The sequence below is a fragment of the Manduca sexta genome, chromosome 17 (assembly GCF_014839805.1).
Source record: "Manduca sexta isolate Smith_Timp_Sample1 chromosome 17, JHU_Msex_v1.0, whole genome shotgun sequence".
Taxonomy (NCBI): Eukaryota; Metazoa; Arthropoda; class Insecta; order Lepidoptera; family Sphingidae; genus Manduca; species Manduca sexta.
Genome location: NC_051131.1, coordinates 3,246,374 through 3,264,253, shown reverse-complemented (window position 1 = coordinate 3,264,253; position 17,880 = coordinate 3,246,374). Strand labels below are relative to the sequence as shown.

Sequence of the window (17,880 nt, the reverse complement as noted above, 5' to 3'; positions counted from 1 at the left end):
TCCAGATTCAACATTAGTCATGTATTGGTTGTTTTTTTTTAACATCTACACCCTGCTCCTTTTCACTTTGGCTCTAATAAACAAGGACAAACAAACCATCCTAAACGTCATTTGTGACATACAAAGATAAAAAATTTGGTAATATTGAAAATAAACTTTGACAATAGATCTTAGAAAAGAAGGAAGAAATAAATAGGTAATAAATCTGCATCTTTTTATGTATCCCTACATCAAAATAAAGATTCAACTAAAACGATAAAAAAGTACAAAATAAAATTCCATAAGGGCCTTTTCAGACGAGCCTATAATTTAATAAAATATTATAGGTACATATTAAAATAGCTTAATAACTGTTTTGTGATAAAACTTATAAAGGGTTTACTATTTATATATATGAATTAATTGTCGTGTACATCTATATTCCGGTATAAGTACATTTTACATTATGTTTTAAATATTTAGACAGTGACAAAATATATCTGTGCAATCTTACATAATACTCGATATTGAATTATAATACAGTTGATTCTCGATAATGTGACACTCAAGGATTCAAAGAAAAAATATCAAATGTCCAAAATAACATAAGTTATTATAACCAAGAGGGTGGAAAGAAAAATTTATGATTTATTATTTTAATATTTGTACAATTATTCGGAAATATTGATTTTGAAAAACAGGAGTCCATAATGTTTTATTAAATGAGCGACTTTTTGAGTTAGGTAAATCTATTAATCAGTGTGCGATAACTTGCTGCCGTAGGATTCTTTGCTAATAGATGGCGTTGACGTCCTACAGATGTTGTTAGAATTGGTATGTGTCAGAGAATTTATAGCAGGAAAGGATTTTAACACAGGAAAACTTGCAAGCAAAACCTAGTACTAATTACTTTATAGAATTTGCTGCTACTAGAAAATAGCAGCATCCTAGTCGCTAGACAGGTTTCAGAATTTTATTAGGTATAAAATTTAATGATAAATGACCTTAATTTTATTGTAATACTTACAAAACAGGTTACAATTGGCCACGCATTCTATACAAAAATATCTAAAGTTAAATTAATAACTCTGAATAAATTTAAATTTATCCTTCTCAATATAACAAGAAATAAACTTATATAGTCCATATTATAAGTCTATAGGTACCCTTAGCTCACCCATCACGTAGAATAACTAGAATGACATTCTCGTTTCGTTTATTAAAACCCCATTTCTGTATATAGCCTGTGGATTTAGCTGTGACGTTGACACTTGAGTTAGACTTTTCTTGTCATGTAGGTACTTGTGTGGATATATGAAATGTATCTACTTAAAATTTGGATTTTTTATCATCAATGTTATGAAGTAGCATCCTTTTTATGCAATTGAATAATAAATAAATACTAAATTCCCGATTTCATGGATTAAAACCGAAATTCATTGAAAAGTGACCTCGACGCTTCAAACTGAGGGACTGTGGTGCGAATACATTTTAGGTATGTCGGTTTGGTCGGCCAGTACTGGTGGCAATAATTACCACTGCGTATTGCCAGGCGGCCGATACCCCTCTAGTAACTGGTGTCCAAAATTGAGCAAGGTATGACATAACATAACACGTTACTAGTACTTGTTTGTGCGATCAGCCACCTTTAATTGCAAATGTCAAGTTTAATTAATTACACAGTCGGCATTGTGTTCACTTATCCGTTGTGCAGATTACACTATCAAGTTGCGAGTAAGAATTATTACATTTAAATTGCATTTAGCTGATAATTTAGTTATGCACCTCTTATTTGCTCATGAGTGCCAAGGAATCTCACTTATGTTTACTTATGGTACATTTTGTATTTTTTTTGATTTAGTTAGAATTTTTTGTGCCATTATATATTTCTCATTTGTTCTATGTTGACATGAAGGACAACAGCATCATTGTGAGTAATTAAGTTTTATCATTATTGTAATGCCCCTTCAAGTACAAATAAGTCAATAATTTTTTTACCATGATTGAGAGTATGACTTGTTATAAAAACTGGTTAACTTGTATGACATCATAATTTGTAGTTTTGTTTTAAAAATGCTATTTTTACTGTCCGTGTTTATGCACTATTCAAAGATGATTTGATTTGTAATTTTATTACTTTATGTATTTTTTTTAATTTCAACAAGGAAATATTTATCACAATTTTATTTTTATTTTCTATTTGAAATAGTAAATAAAAAAGTAGAGATTTTATTATCAACAAATAAAATTTAAATTGTTGAAAATTATTATTTCAACTCAATTCTAAAATGAATTGTGAGTAAAAATATATAGTTTAAACAATTTTGTTACACACTTATTTTATGAGAATTAAATGTTTTTATTAATTTAATGATAAATACTATGTTTTGCAAATTTTTTATGGAATGTTAAAAAACCAATTAGAGTTGGTTTTTTAGATATCACAGGAAAAATATGCACAAGCCAGAATACAAACTACCTAACTTTTAATTATACTTACAAAAACATGCAATATGCTCGGTAATTGAATAATTAGTCTGATAAAACTAATTACATCTAGAAAGAACACTTTAAATAAAATCGCTCAGATACAATTTTTTTAACAATTCAATTCTGGTTATTTAAGGTTTGTTACTTTAATTTTAATTTTTTAATTTGTTAAGGGATCAATGAGTGTATAGCAAAGCCTTTTCACTTGGTTTTGTGGCCACTGAGGCAGAAGATATAGCATCTGTCCTTTTCTAACAACAGTGAGTTGAATATTGGTTGAAACTTGGGGCTTACGGTCATGTCTTAATAATTGTACATATCAGTATCATTTGGTGGCAATGGTGTAGGTAAGCTGTTTGTCATATGTGATACGTGGACAGAGCCAAATCTTGTAATGTTTTTAATAAGCAAAGATGTATATTTTAGTTTAGTAGTTGATACAAATCATTAAAAAATATGATAAAGTGTAAAGTGAAAATGTAATAAAAATAATTATGTACGACAAATTTGGCTATGGCCATGTAATGATGGATTTCGCTTTCTTGTTCATTATTGAACTACCTCTCTTATGATATTGTAATCATCATTATTTTTTGGGGAATTCGATACAACAGTTGTACACAGTAAAATAATTCTTTTGTTAGATACTGATTTTATATTCTCTTTATTACTTCCATTAATATGTTGGTTTAGGCCAATGTTAATGTTTCATGTTTTATGGTATTATGTTTCAATAAAATATTCAAAATGGGTTGAGGGCCATAGCTTGCAGGTTTTAGTTATTACTTAAAAGTATGTATAATGTTTACTTTTCTTTTTTTCTGTGGTGTGGTGTAGTATGAATGCAATAATATTAATAGTGAAGTCTATTCAGAACATAATAATAGTTTTGTAATATGAATAAATAGATATTTTTCTCAGCTTTGCCTGGGTGAATAGCTTTTGTGGGTACAAAAGGCCCTAAAACACTGGTGAAACCACCATCTGTTACAAAAATCTCTTTGCCATGGGAGCAAATTACCAGGTTAAAAGTAGTCCATGTGGTGCCAAAATGTATTAGAAGCTGTTTAGTCGTTTCTGCCTTTACTTCTAACAATCATACAACCATTTTCACAAACTTTCATATTTTAATATTAGTAGGAATTAAGATTAGCATAAATAAAGATGGAACAGTTATTTATTTATTTTGTTTTTAAGATACATCATTACTTTTTCAGTGATTTAATGTTACATTTCATTGTGCGCATATTTGTTTTAATATAATACAATTGTATATAAAGTTTGAACATTTCAACATTCAGTAGTAAAATTTAGTATTATGCATGTCTTACATTAATTTTAACCCACAGCAATCAACCTGATATATAAATAAGATTACACTTGCACTTTATTGCAGAATGCTTAATTTTTTTTTCTGTCAATTAAAACTCCATTAATCAAGGCATTTGAAACATTTATCAAATGTGTATTAGCCCAATAACTTGCGTAATGTTTGTAATATTGGTTATATTAAGAATTTTGTGTTTTAAAGAATAGAATTTATTTAACATTTGTTTATTTTGTTTGCTTGTTTGTAATATACCTTCATGTATTCTGATGTCAATCAACATACGTAAAATGCTTTGTAAAATGAATTGCTTTTTATGGATTTGGATACAATTTTTTTTTTATACCGTTTGTTAAATTTTGCGGTGTTCAGAGGCCGATAAGACACCATCCGCTTTGTATATTTCTATTAATAGGATATCTAATTTACTAATTAACATATGATATGACTCATGTGTGGAGTAACCATGATTTGAATTGCTGATTTCGGAAAATACCATCAGATATACTCGGCTATTTTTTTCGTCAATACGTTTTACCTATTGTACATAATCAAATATTATTCATTTTAAAACCTGTGGTTTTGAAATGTTTCCCCCCCGACATGTCGAAATGCGGCTCCTTGCTAACTAGTAACAACAGCATTCAAAGCTAACATTCAATCAGAAACGTTCATTTGTTATAACGGCAGGATAGCAACATATCGTTGGATAACATCGTACAGCTGTACTTGGTTATTTTTTTAATGTATTGTAGAGAATAATCCTCGATTTGCACTTTCTGCACCAGCACAAGTGTGTGATGTCGGGCGAAACTCCGATCCAGTCGGCCGATGGGCTGCACACGCCAGCATACCTGTCCTGGAGGAAGCTGCAGCTGAGCCGGGCCAAACTCAAAGCGTCCAGCAAAACATCCGCCCTGCTCTCTGGTTTCGCCATGGTGAGTGAACATAGTAAAAGTATCTAACATAAGAACTATTTTGAAATTGCGGTTCGAGGTGCAGTTTGATTAGGTTTAGATATAATAGGACAATTTTCTGTATATTACCTTTATCAGCCACTTTTAAATGTAGTATGATGATAATATAGACATCTATGCAAACGATCGGTCGATAAGGTCTTAATAGCGAGATTATAACTTTGCCTGCATAATGTTTTAATGCGTTTATTATAACTAGTTTGTAATGCAATGACAGTTCAGTAAGTATATCAATTCGTGATTATTTAATATTAATATTGTTTACCAACAGGTAGCCATGGTAGAAGTTCAACTTAACCCTCCAGATTCGACAGCCGTGCCCAACGAAATGCTGGTCGCGTTCACTGTTTGCACGACATTGCTCGTGGCAGTCCACATGTTAGCTCTAATGATAAGCACCTGCATATTACCCAATATAGAAGCCGTCGGCAACCTACACAGCATATCGCTCGTTCACGAGTCGCCTCACGAAAGGCTACACTGGTACATAGAAATAGCGTGGGCCTTTTCTACCCTGTTAGGTTTAATATTGTTCCTGATAGAGATAGCTATATTGTGCTGGGTAAAGTTCTACGATTTGAGCCCAACTGCCGCGTGGTCCGCCTGCGTCGTTCTCATACCCGTTATGATAGTGTTCCTAGCGTTCGCCATACATTTCTACATGTCACTGGCCACTCATAAGTACGAAGTCACCGTGACCGGAATCAAAGAACTAGAATTACTCAAAGAACAGATAGAGATGGGCGACGCGGACGCGCGAATGAATAATTTAACGTTACTAGATCAGAGTCGCATCGTGTGAGCGAATCAATCTGGTACGCGGGAATGTTTTTAAATTAATATTTGAATACCTATCGTAATGTACTTAGATGTGGTAAGTTTGTACTTATAAAGTGCCAATGGGTTGCACGATGCGTCAAGATAGTGAACACTAAGGGCTACGGAATAAATAGATCTGGGCTATGTTTACATTAACATTTCATAATACAAGACAGGTGTTGAAATATTGTAATAATAAGACCCTATAATATTTAGTGTGTGAATTGTTAAAGATACATCAGTTCCAATGTTATGTGATTTTTTTGCCCCAATTTGAAGCTCATTCATAATAATCTCAGTAAAATCTGTGACGAATGAAAGAATGAATATTGAATCTCTGATAATCGGGTCATAGATTCTAAAATTTATATTTTTGTTTTATCGTATGTTATTTTCAGCACTTTTTTATAATTAAAGTTATGATCTAAAGCTGCCAATGTACTTTGGGATGAAATGCCAAATAGATTTTGTGAGTGCGCGTGTTGTCAATTATAAATATTGCGAAAATTAATTTCCTTGGATTTTTATCCATTATTACGGATTGGTTATAATTGGAACATTATACGTTTGTGAATATGGAATGTTAAAATTTCGTCCACATTTTTCTGCCAGTGCCTGGTAAAGTTTAAGATTATTGTACTTTTAAACCCTTTCTATGCGAGTTATACAGACTATTTTATTGTATAAAATCAGTATTTCTGCCAGACTTGTAAGATCAATTGTTTAGGCAACGTTACAGCTCTTAATGTGGTCTGATATTGATGCCCTTGCACGGAAAGGGTTAAATGCTAATGTACTTGTAGACTAAGAATTAAGATTCAACTAAAATCGAACGAAAATACAATTTGTCGCATGGACTACGGGTACGACTGTTTTTTTTTCTTAAAGATCCTCTTAACAAATTAAATACACGCGATAATGTGTAATGCGCTCTCGCCAATGCAGCGAATCGAGGTGGAAATGCGACGCAATAAGATATTGACTGCTACTTAATCCATAAAATAAGTTTAGTAAGCTGTGATATCGTAATGACATTATATTTAATATTAGAATTTTACGTAAATCATGTAGAGTTTTGTATAAAGAAAATAATTTACAATGTTACATTTGTTTTGTATGATTAAGGACAACTAATACATTTGATCGATACAGTATTTCAAGTTGTTGTCAATTTCGCCTATCTTATGTTTCAACCATAACATGCTGTTCTCCAAAATTATTTTTGCATTTTTCAGTTCAACCTGGAATATAAAATATTACATATATGTTATTCTTGTACGTACACAACAGGACAACTACACGGATATACTTATTTTAAGGCAATAAAGATTCGTTTAGCACCACATTTACTGTGCTTTGACCAAATATTTTTTCTTTACGCGTGTATTTCAAGTGCCTAACTTCTATTGTGGGAAATCTTAATCTAGTGCGCGATGAACTACGTAACACATGAACAAACAAGTTTGTTTAAAATCACGTAAGTAGTATAGCTATCGGTAATTCTTACACAGATTAACCCCTGCGCCATGTTCTAGGAAAGGTCGTTTCAACGTTATGCTCGCATAGACGCGGGCTCAGAAAAACGGAAGTATTTTCTTTGGAAGATTTTATCTTGCTTTCTCAAACTTTTTCGCATTCACTAGATGCTTCTGCCCGATTTGTTTAATTATCTAGCAGAACTGTTACTAAAATCTAGGTGAGGGTCAGGGAGCCCTATTCAATCTATAGCGGCAAATCCGTCTTATGCACGTTCTATTCTGAAGGCAGCTTTTATAGCCATACAGCTAAAAGTAAAAAAATCACTTATCTACCAATACAGCTATCAAAGCTGTACTTTGATTAGAATCCTCGTAATTGCAAACATATTATAAGCCCGGTAGTCGGAATCAGACCCCCTGACCTTACTGTTTATACTATAGTATTTACAGGTTAATTTAAAGATCTGTCTTAAATTCAGTTACTTAATAGGGGACCGGCCTATGCTTGATTTTGTACATTATTCTATATGTAATGGTTAATAATACGAAAAAGAAGCACTCCTGCGAAAACTGCATAACAATTGGTTAAAAAATGAGCGAGTAATTCATATTTAAAATATAGTAACGTGCAGAAGTGGGCGCGATGTGGGGATATCGTTTCATCTCTTTTTTCGCACGCGTCGTAATTCCCGATGACGTCACATGTGGATATTTCGTCTCTTTTCTGTTTCTTGTTAATTACCCCTTCCACCGAAATTCAAAGACTTATAACTTGTTGATTTTTTACCGGATTTTAATAATTCCTTCTGTGTTATAATTTATATTATGTAAATATTTGATAATAGTAAAGAATAAAAATGAGTCCGGTACCCTATTGTCTGTAACCATACATTGACGACGGTTGAGTGATTTATTAACTGAGTTGTGCTCGCGGTCGTCGCGCGACCTCGGTCGCCATGATAAATAATCACGCTTGTTTACACTAAAATGAATTCACGACACAATAGTCACGCTTTTTGGAATATTGGTTTATTGCAACGCAACGGTATTGATTGGACCATGTGTTATTTCCCAATCAATATATTGGACGAGTTTTATTGCACCATCAGATAATTTCGATGATTGACTTAAGCAATATTTTTTTATCGTAATATTTAGAGTTTTCAAAAAGCAATATCACTTAACAGCCGTTTTTAATAAACGATCCCAATCTGAATCTCCAATCCAATTCCGAGAATGAACTAATCAAAATAACTCATTTGTCAGCATGTCAACAAAACTTTGTTCTGATTGGCCAATTTTTGAGATAGATTTAAAAACGATTTGGATCGTTTATTAAAAATGGCAGTATGTCAGTTAGCCTGTCAATCGTCGATATTATGATTAACTCGATTCCCTGGATGTTTTCTCTCATATATATCTATAATTCAAAGCATAGCCCAACATAGCGTTCGCGATATTTATTTAATTTTCTTGGGTAATATTATTCACATTTCCGCTATCATAAAATTAACTTAATATCTATTAAACCAAGTGCCATATTTAGATAATACGACAAATAGCTTTACAGATAAGGCGTAATGCCGGCAGGAAGTTCTCAACTACATAGTACACCTATACAGGATAAAGCCGCGTGAATCAGCTCTCAATAAAAACTACGTCCAATAACGGCTACCACGTAGCTAGTATAGATACAGTTCTGAGTAATTTGCAATGGATCAAGGTAAAAGCGAGGAAAAGTATGGGTAAACGTTATCTATGTTTTATTTCACAAAAGGTTAGTAATGAATAAGAATACATTATCTATCTTTTATTCAATAAAAAAGTTAACAATGCAAGGACGCATCGCTTAAGGCGATACCTCAAGGTCCATTTTCATACGTTTTGTTTCACCTTTAATCTGGGTAACTAAACAAGTATTGGCAAGTAAAGAATTTAAATTCACGTCTAGTTAGTGATTAGTTCTCGCAGTTGAAAGAAAAACGTAAAAATAATTAATAATCATGGATATTTCGGCCTTTAAAATTTAATATGACGAAATTTATGAAAATGGACCTTGAGGTATCGCCTTAAGGTCCTAAGTCTGGATTAGCATGAATCTTAATAGAACAAACTGCCTTCACTCTGTATAAACTAAAATTAGGTTGCCTACGTTGTAAATGAAACGTGTTCGAAAAAATCTCAAGACATATTTACATTGCTGTAAACGTGGAACGGTTATTGTTGTTAAACACAGAACGTGTTACATTCATGCGAATGGGGGCATGTTATTTTTTATCGGTTTATGCAAATAAAACATTATCTAAGCGAATAGCGTTCTGAATTGTACCTTATCTGCCACTCGGGGAACGATTGTGGCTGTTGTAATCAAAATATTGCGTTAATGCTCATTTTTTATGAAGTATATTACATATTACATATTATAATAGTTTTATCTACTAATGTCCACATTGTTCTGTTATCTTATTCAACGCGGGATCGACTCGAATATCTTTTCAGAAACGATTTGGTTTAATTTCTACGATTAACTCTTGCCTGAAGTTAACGTTCAGTCCCAAAAAAAAGTGTTTACGTGATATTAAGATTGAATCTAGGATCTTCTCAGTCGTACCCACTTAACATGCTGTCACTCGACCTAGGCATGATCGTATTAAACATAAAAGTATCAGAAAAACTGAAATTTATTATTATGTTCATAAACATATTCAGATTTTGGTAGAAAGTTAACTTTAACTAAGTATTGCATTTATTTACACTCTAGAATCCAATAAAGGCCCCAATATTACTTAATTAAATACTATTGATATCAATATTTTATAAGTACATAATATGCTGATACACGGTATTACTTACCAGTCTTAAAGATAATATGTATAAAGCAGCAGGAAAAGTAACTTCCCACGCTATCCCGAGCTCCACATACTTGCGAAATGTAAGGATTCCGATAAAACTACGATACGTATTTCAGTAATTGATATAAGTAGGAGAAAATCAACATAAACATACGAGTCTAATAGACTACGTTGCACAAGCGTATCTTGTGTTTTTCCATCGAAATCTTCAGATGACCCCATTTGTTACAAAGGAAACTTATCCCCAAAGATCTTGCAACAGCAAAAACACTGAAGCCCTCGGGATTAAAGAGGGACGCCGCGATATGGGCTGATAAATGCGGAGATTATTGCCAACTCATTTAACTTGCTACAGGTTTGGAAAGATGACTGTTTGATCTTATAATCTAGGCTTTTGTATTATTTAAGAATAATAAACATCAGTTTGCAATGTTTTATAAATGCATAACTAATGGCATGGTAAAATATTGTTTATGTAGCGCAAATGCAAGATAATATCGTTTTCATTTGAATTAAGAACAAATCTTGATCATCAAAATTACGATCATAAAACAGCTGACTAGTTAGAGCAATAGACAGCTTTATCTCTAACTACATTGCTTCTATGTGAAGCATAGTTTCCTTGCCACTAAGCCAGACAGAGATAAAGAAAAAAGTGTGTCTATCGAGTGTCGCTTAGTCGTTGATAATCTTTACTAAAACAAGAAACACTATACAATATCGTCAGATATTATCATTAATATATTTTCATACTTTGTTTGACATTTAATATTCAATTTTATCATCGCACATCGTTATGTGCGAAGTACTTACTTAATGCTTCGTGTAAAGATAACATCACCGTAAAGTAATTACAACCACCACTTGTTTAAAAAATAATTGGCTATTGTAAGTCTTTTAAGGCATCTACATCCGCGAAATAATTGTTCCTGAGGTTCACTGGTACCTACTTAACAAATTACGCACTCAGGAACACGTAGAGTATTTCTAACGGTGCTCCCATTTTAAGATGCCTATCAAGTCAAAAATAATGAAATAAATTCGGCAAATTGAAGGTGAAAATGCAGTTCTATTTGATGTTTCAGGAATAGTATAAAGAGTATGGTAGGCGAGTTTAAAAAAATTGGCTAGTTTTTTGGTAAAATCTTCATCTATCTGTAATAAAAATATAACCATGCTAAGTATTTTGTATAAGACGAGGAATAAGTTATTTTGTTAAACATTGACACAATGAAAAAAAAAATATCTGTATATCGGTACCTGTATTCAGTTTCTACTTACTGGTGGTATAGGATATTCTGTCGGTAAGTCGCAGAATTGTCTTATAATTATGTCGGTCATCTTAGACCTGATGCAGACGTCTCCCGTCCAGCATCCTTCCTGCAGCTGTCCGGTGTGCATGTGGTAGAATCGACCGATGCCGCTCTTCTCGTCGTTCTCCCAATGGCCTTCGTATCGATTACCGTTTACTGTTGCAAAACGATTTTTTGCGTATTATAAATTTTTATAGAGAACTAGCATGTTGATCGTGAGATTTTGAGTGATCGGCATGATGTTGATTGGGAAGAGCCATAGGTGTACGACGTGTACCAAACAATATTGTGTAATTTTCTGCTATTTATGAGCGGTAGTATCCCTACCATCAGGCGAATAGCAGGCTCGTCTCGTCAATCAAAGCAATAAAAAAAGGGTATTGCGCCGACGACTGCATGCCTCCAAAGTTTGTACGTATATAATACCTTTAAGTCGAAGATTACGTAAAAGTTACCATTATGGATGATTGTTATCTTAATTGCATCACACGGAAGAATTATGGATAAAAGTAGCCACTTACACTGGACAAACATACCCATCCCCGATCTTTTGTTCATATTCCAATATCCAACGTACAATGTCCCATTAGCGTACCACATCTTGCCGTAACCATGTCGACAACCTTTCTTCCAAAAGCCGAAATATATGTCTCCATTGTCATGGTACCGCCAACCGACTCCTTCAGGCTTGCCTCGTATCCATTCTCCGCGGTATTCTAAACTGTACGTACCATTCGGAAGGCGATTGCTGAGAGTACCGAAGCCGTGTCTGAGAAATTGAATTTTTACATAATTGTGAAAAACCATATCTACTAAGGTTGCTCTGGAACAGGTTTTAATATATTTTACAGTTAGTATAATGTTAAACTGTGCGAAGGTTAGTAGGGTGCCCTGTGGTTCGAGGGGCATTTAAAGTTAACATGGCATCCCTATGTTTAAGCATACAATTTGTTAATGTTCTCCCTGTAAGGACATACGGAACAACTATCTTCAAGAAACTTTAGGTTATCGACTAATCACAAGGTGGCGCATAGCCTTCCAAAAATTTAACAATTAAGTACCTCAAAAGTAACTGAACAAATTCAAGACTTCAAATCGTTTTTAACCTTTTGTGTCCTAGTCAACAATCGGTTTTTCTTCACTAAAATAAACTTTAAGGCATGGTTGCACAGACTTATTAAGACTAGGGGCCACTCGGGCAAATCATGAACTGATGGCGGGCCGGCCGGCTGAAGTATAGGTAATTAAAGACAATAAAGAATTGATAATAATTTATTAAAATTGAAAAAGAATTAATTAACCTGTCTTAAGCAGCGACAATCTTTTAATTTGTCAAATTTACTTGGACATACGGAAAACTGCTTCAAACTTTCATTTGCAAGGCGGTTTCGATTTTTGTTTTATTATTATTTAGTATTGAAAAGTTTGTTCACATTAAGGTAGAACAAATAACTGGCTGGCTGAACAAATTCAAGACTTCAAATCGTTTAACCTTTTGCTGTCGGCTTGTCACCAGTATTCGGTTTTTCTTAATCAAAATAAACTTTAAGGGTTTAATTTATATTACGAAAAGAAAAAATAAATATGTATTTTTATTGAAAATAGATTTAAGATTTAAGTATACATGTAGATGCATTTTGAAGTTTTGAATTTGTTCAGCTCGGTAGGTACTTTTGTGACGGAATGTTTTTCTTATTAATGTTTACCTGAATCCTTTATGCCAATCTCCTTCATATAATTTTCCACTTATGGTTTGGAATAGACCCTTACCTGTTGAAAAGTAAGGCTCTTATTTTGTTACTAGATTAAAGTTTCTATTTAGGCATCACTAGTGCTCGTTTCAAAGAGCCGTATAAAGGACCTTGCTTACCTTTTTGAGTATGTTCTTGTAAATGCATTGAATGCAACCCTAAACATTTTACTTATGAACGTAAATCTGTTCCAACAAGACCTACATGCAATAGCTGCCTTTGGGGGAGATAGTGAAAAGTCAACCGGCCTAAGCATGTGCTACGGTGAGTGGCATCGCGTTTAGAAGGGACACAAAGAAATAGTATTACCCCCGGCTATCGGGTAAAACTGCTGTCCAGAGCCTCAGATTAGGGTCGCTACTTTACCATCGGCATCCACGACTGTATCTAACTGCCCACGGCAACATTACACAGAACGAACAAAACGAAAGATTTAATTTCATTATTACGATGCATTGGGGGAGTAACCAGGTGTTTCGTTTGTTTGAGAATAGTTATACCAGTTGAACATAAACACAGCAACACAGCAAAGAGCATTACAATACTGTGGAAAAAAGACTGAGTGCAGCGTAAAAGGTTTTACAGAGCAAGCTTTTACTGCCAATATTTAATTATGTATACTATATTACTGTATACTGTATTGCTATTTAAATAAAAAGCAGTCCTACCTTCTTTCAAATCGTTTTTCCAGTCGCCTACATATTTATCGAACCTAGACGTAAATATAGCATGGTGTACACCATTTTTGATTGACTTTTTTTCAGCTGCTACCAGCAGAGGAGTAAAATTTCTTTGCTTTTTTGATAAAAAGGCATGCCTACAAAAATATTCTGTTGATAAACATTATGACTATTACTGACAAACTTGACACCCAGTTTACAATAGATATGTATAACAAACTCTTTAGTAATTTTAAATGGGAAAATTTAATAATATTTAGAACTTTGAAAGCCGAGTCCAGTACCTACCCAAAGATGGTAACATACATACTAGATTTAGCGGTTATAACGTACATGCATCTCACCTAAGCCAAGTACCCTCTTGCAACAAAAATTTTATATATATAATATACAATGGATATACATAATTCTTACATCACACAACACAAGGGAATAAGTTAGAGCTAGCTTAGAAATAAAATACGAATTACTTGGCTAATAATTTAATGAATTCACTAAAATCCCTTCACGCGTGTCCGTGCGCTTTCTTCAGTCCGCGGGTGAGGTCTATGAGTTGCTGGTAATCTTCCCTAAACCCTTGCAGCGCCAGCTCGTGTTGGCTCTTCATCGCTGAGTTACTCTTTATGTATTTCTCTACGCATTGAATACATTTGCTGTCGATCTGTATGTCTAACTCAGTGATGCTTTCAGGTTTGCGTAGCTGTACCGGTGTTGGTAAAATCTGGAATATAATTATTTATTTTTTTATTTAAAGAGTTAAATCAAATTTAAACATGAAAAATGTATACATCGTTGTTAGAACTATAAGTATAAAAAGAAATATATATTTTGGTAGAAATACAACAGATTTTTTTTTTGGCTAAGAAAGCTTACTTGTTCTGCCAAGGCACGTGCAGCGTCTCCTTCCTCTACATCTCCATGTATGGCGTGCCGCAACGCTGTTAATACCACGGCATCCCTGACGATGCCACTCTGCAAGATCTCCAACATCAGACCGTCCATACTCTGATGCCATGTCAGGTAAAATGTCAACGGCCCAAAATGTCTTGTTGATCTAGGAAATATAATATTATAATTTGACAATATTATCAATAAAATGCTTAGAACATTTTTTTACTATGTATGTAAGTATATATATGCAGGTATGCTTGTATCAACTATGAATCGTAATTCGTAACTATTTTTAATAAATCTTACCTAGTTGAATTAAGTCGATTACACGAAAAATGAATCAAGAATAAACACATCTCAGCTAAAAATCAATAGATTCCATAATACATATTACATAATCTATCCACACAAATAATTAGCAAACAGAGACAATGTCATTTTGCGAACTCAGAGGGGGACAAATTCAAACTTGGCAGAAGAATACACTCATCATTAATGCACCTTTGATTACTGAGACATACGGTATATTCAATACTAAAATTATTTCCCGCGGGGCGCAATTTAAGGATATAAGTGGTCCGGGAGGCTCTTTTTACATATTATTGTTGCTTTGGATATTTCAATTACTTATGCTGTACTGATCTATTTACACATACAAGTTATTTGTACAACTGCAGTGTTGATTTTGGGTTCGATCCCAGGTCGTAAGTGCGATATTTGGTTTTTCTACCTAGTATCAGCCTAAAGTTTGGAATTTGTGTTGGATATGGCGATAGGCTTGCCCCCATCACATCATGAGACCGAATACACACTGCGGAAAGTGGATGCACCTGTTGCGTCTCTGACTACCCCCTTGGGGCTAAAAGACGTAAATGTGTGTGTGTGTGTGTGTCTTTCTGTGTAATTATATGTTATTCTTTATTTTAAATATATTTAATTTGTAATCTATCTCTAGTACCATAACCTGGTCTTAGTGTTTATTAGCTCTTATGAAGTTATATATAATTATAAAAGAGTGTTACCTTAACAAATTGTAGTTCTTGTTCAAATCAACATGCTGGTATGTGATACTAGTGATTCTCTGATACGCTGCTTCATCCGGCTCATACTGAACACAGGCTCTATCGAGAATAAACTCATATTTTTGTCTCTCCAAGAGGCTATTGAAATTTTCCTGCTCGGTAAACATTAACGGTTCTTTTAACTTCCGTCCGTTCATTGGGAAGTACACCTAAAATAATAATTTATCTTATTTTTATTCATTCGAAAATCTTACAGCTAGATAATACAATATTAATAAAAAATAAAAAGGCCATTTACAAATTTTCACAAGTAGAGTAAGATATAAAAGGTAAGGGTTGGTTAAAGTACATAAGAAAAAAGTTAAATTACAAGTACAGATAACAGAACTGGGGTAAATTCACCACATTCAATACAAACAAAGCAAATAAATTTGCATTAAACTAATTATCTTCCTGATAATCTTAATTCAATTAAAAGAGAAAATTAATGATTTGTTATGCATAGTCTTTTATTAGGTAAATAAGGATTGGATAAAAACATTTATCTTATACAAATTACCTGATTTAATCGTTTCCTTACATCATGATCACAGCTTCGTAATGTGCCATCTAAGTCTCTGAATCATGAAAACACAAATTATAAATTATTTAATGCATTATTTTTATTCTGATAAATTCGAATGAATAATTATTGACAATTATTTTAATCCAGTGCCAGTGTGAGCTTCTTTAAAATGACACATTATCCCAATTGGATTCCAACTGAATGTTTTACCATACATTCAAATAATAAACAAACCATAGGATAAGGTAAAATGCAAAACTACTGCAGAAAATATGGGAAACTGGCATACAAAGTTATGTTACACCAGGGTGCTATAAGCTATTTTGATCCAGGGAGTGGGCTTGATGCAGGTGAAGATGCAGCAAACACTTCATTTGTTCAAACAAAAATGCAGCTTTCAAAAATTTATGTGAATATTTATCATAGAATTGTTGAATTTTTTTATAAATGTAGCATAGAATAGGAAAACAACTTGCTCACCTTTCCACAATGATTCTGTGTTCATTAGCAACACCAAATGTGATGTCTGTGAATAGGTACTTGGCAGTCATAACTCATCAGAGCTGGGTCTCTAGACAAAACGTCATCTATAGGTTTTTGTACCTGGAAAATATTTAATAAAATTATTTATACTTCTTTTAACGCAACTCTCACTAAAAACCTTTGGAATAGTTTACCAGACCCATTCAGGGTACACTTCCCAATGTATTCCATTCCCATTGCATACAACTCTTAAGTAGATTTTTCTAGCAATTTTCAAGTGATTAATAATTTTATTCAGAAAATAATTTGCATTTTGAGGCTCTAAACTAGCTAGAGTTCCCGATTTAGTGTCATGTATAGCCTCAATATAGAAATGGAACTGTGCATGAAATATTAAAATTGATATTCATTTCTACCTCTTAATATTTAAAACAAACATACACCTTCCACACATTAAGTCTTAAATCAAAAGGAATGATTTTATCTGTTTTAATAAGTATCATCAGCTAACTATATTTAAAAATTGTAAAACATTGTTGAATTGTAATAATAAGTTCAATATACCTTTACAACGGGTGGCATTTGTAGCAGCCTACTGGCATTCACGTTAGCTTTTTATTTTCCGCTTCGAGCTCCTCGGTGGTTAAGAATTTATATGTCGGAGTTTTGAGCACATCCCGGCCTTGATTCGTCCTTTTACGAAATACTTTGGAAAAGTCCACTCTTGTTAATCGTTTTAACAATGTTTGTACGTTGGAAGAGAAAAATTTCGGAGCCGGGTCTTGGTCACCATCTGAAAACAGTTTAAAAGTGCATTCATTTTACGCTATCATAAATATAACAATTTTTTTCTTACAATTTTGTAAGTCAAAACTTACCATACAGAGATGGTACAATACTTAATTTACGACATGGTATTACTATAAACTGTATTTCATTATGTCTGGTAGTTATGTGTTTGTAGTAATTTGGAGAGAAACTTTCGAAATAATAGCGACATTATTTTTTTACTTTATATTATTTATTTATGAAGACATAACCTTAAAATATAGACTTAACCAAGACCTAGGGATGGTCGATATTCATTGATGGATAATAAACATCGATGCTTTAAGTATATCGAAATATCGATGTTTAAAGATTAAAATATCGTAAATATACCTTTTAGAACAATCTCGCGTGCTTTGCATGTACTACTAGCTAGATGACATCGTATATTATGATATTTAACAATTTTATACTAGATTTCACCG

The 17,880-nt window shown here is 33.2% G+C and overlaps 3 protein-coding genes across 11 annotated transcripts; 1 reads left to right on the top strand and 2 right to left on the bottom strand.

Annotated features, from left to right (window-relative positions):
- Positions 1–1,243: 1,243 nt before the first annotated feature.
- Positions 1,244–6,458, top strand: LOC115443099 (calcium release-activated calcium channel protein 1). Of its 9 annotated transcripts, none has more exons than XM_030168369.2 (5): positions 1,246–1,474; positions 1,895–1,909; positions 2,643–2,729; positions 4,585–4,734; positions 5,045–6,458. In XM_030168369.2, the coding sequence occupies exons 4-5, from the start codon at positions 4,597–4,599 to the stop codon at positions 5,573–5,575; spliced, it is 669 nt and encodes a 222-aa protein (XP_030024229.1). In that variant the 5' UTR covers positions 1,246–1,474; positions 1,895–1,909; positions 2,643–2,729; positions 4,585–4,596; the 3' UTR covers positions 5,576–6,458. The 9 variants fall into 9 exon arrangements, with proteins under 9 accessions (XP_030024227.1, XP_030024232.1, XP_030024224.1 ...); XM_030168366.2 differs by having other exon boundaries at positions 1,246–1,575; XM_030168367.2 differs by lacking the exon at positions 1,895–1,909 and having other exon boundaries at positions 1,244–1,575.
- A 6-nt stretch (positions 6,459–6,464) lies between these two features.
- Positions 6,465–14,026, bottom strand: LOC115443101 (MORN repeat-containing protein 3-like). Its single transcript, XM_030168374.2, is given in 6 exon segments — positions 6,465–6,833; positions 11,204–11,391; positions 11,757–12,004; positions 12,942–13,005; positions 13,655–13,787; positions 13,790–14,026. Coding segments are annotated over 6 exon segments (756 nt in total). The 5' UTR covers positions 13,802–14,026; the 3' UTR covers positions 6,465–6,722.
- A 106-nt stretch (positions 14,027–14,132) lies between these two features.
- On the bottom strand, positions 14,133–17,620 carry LOC115443098 (28S ribosomal protein S22, mitochondrial; the record flags this gene model as incomplete). The annotated part of the gene is given in 9 exon segments (XM_030168363.2): positions 14,133–14,387; positions 14,540–14,720; positions 15,580–15,788; positions 16,139–16,196; positions 16,625–16,690; positions 16,692–16,747; positions 17,192–17,244; positions 17,247–17,420; positions 17,506–17,620. Coding segments are annotated over 9 exon segments (1,128 nt in total), but the record flags the coding sequence as incomplete, so codon positions are not given.
- Between the last annotated feature and the right edge of the window lie 260 nt (positions 17,621–17,880).

Bases quoted from the DNA above. Each gene is read 5' to 3' on its own strand.
- LOC115443099 (XM_030168364.2), top strand. From the start codon at position 1,477: ATGTCGGTTTGGTCGGCCAGTACTGGTGGCAATAATTACCACTGCGTA. The intron at 4,735-5,044 runs GTGAGTGAACAT...GTTTACCAACAG, and splicing joins TGCTCTCTGGTTTCGCCATG to GTAGCCATGGTAGAAGTTCA.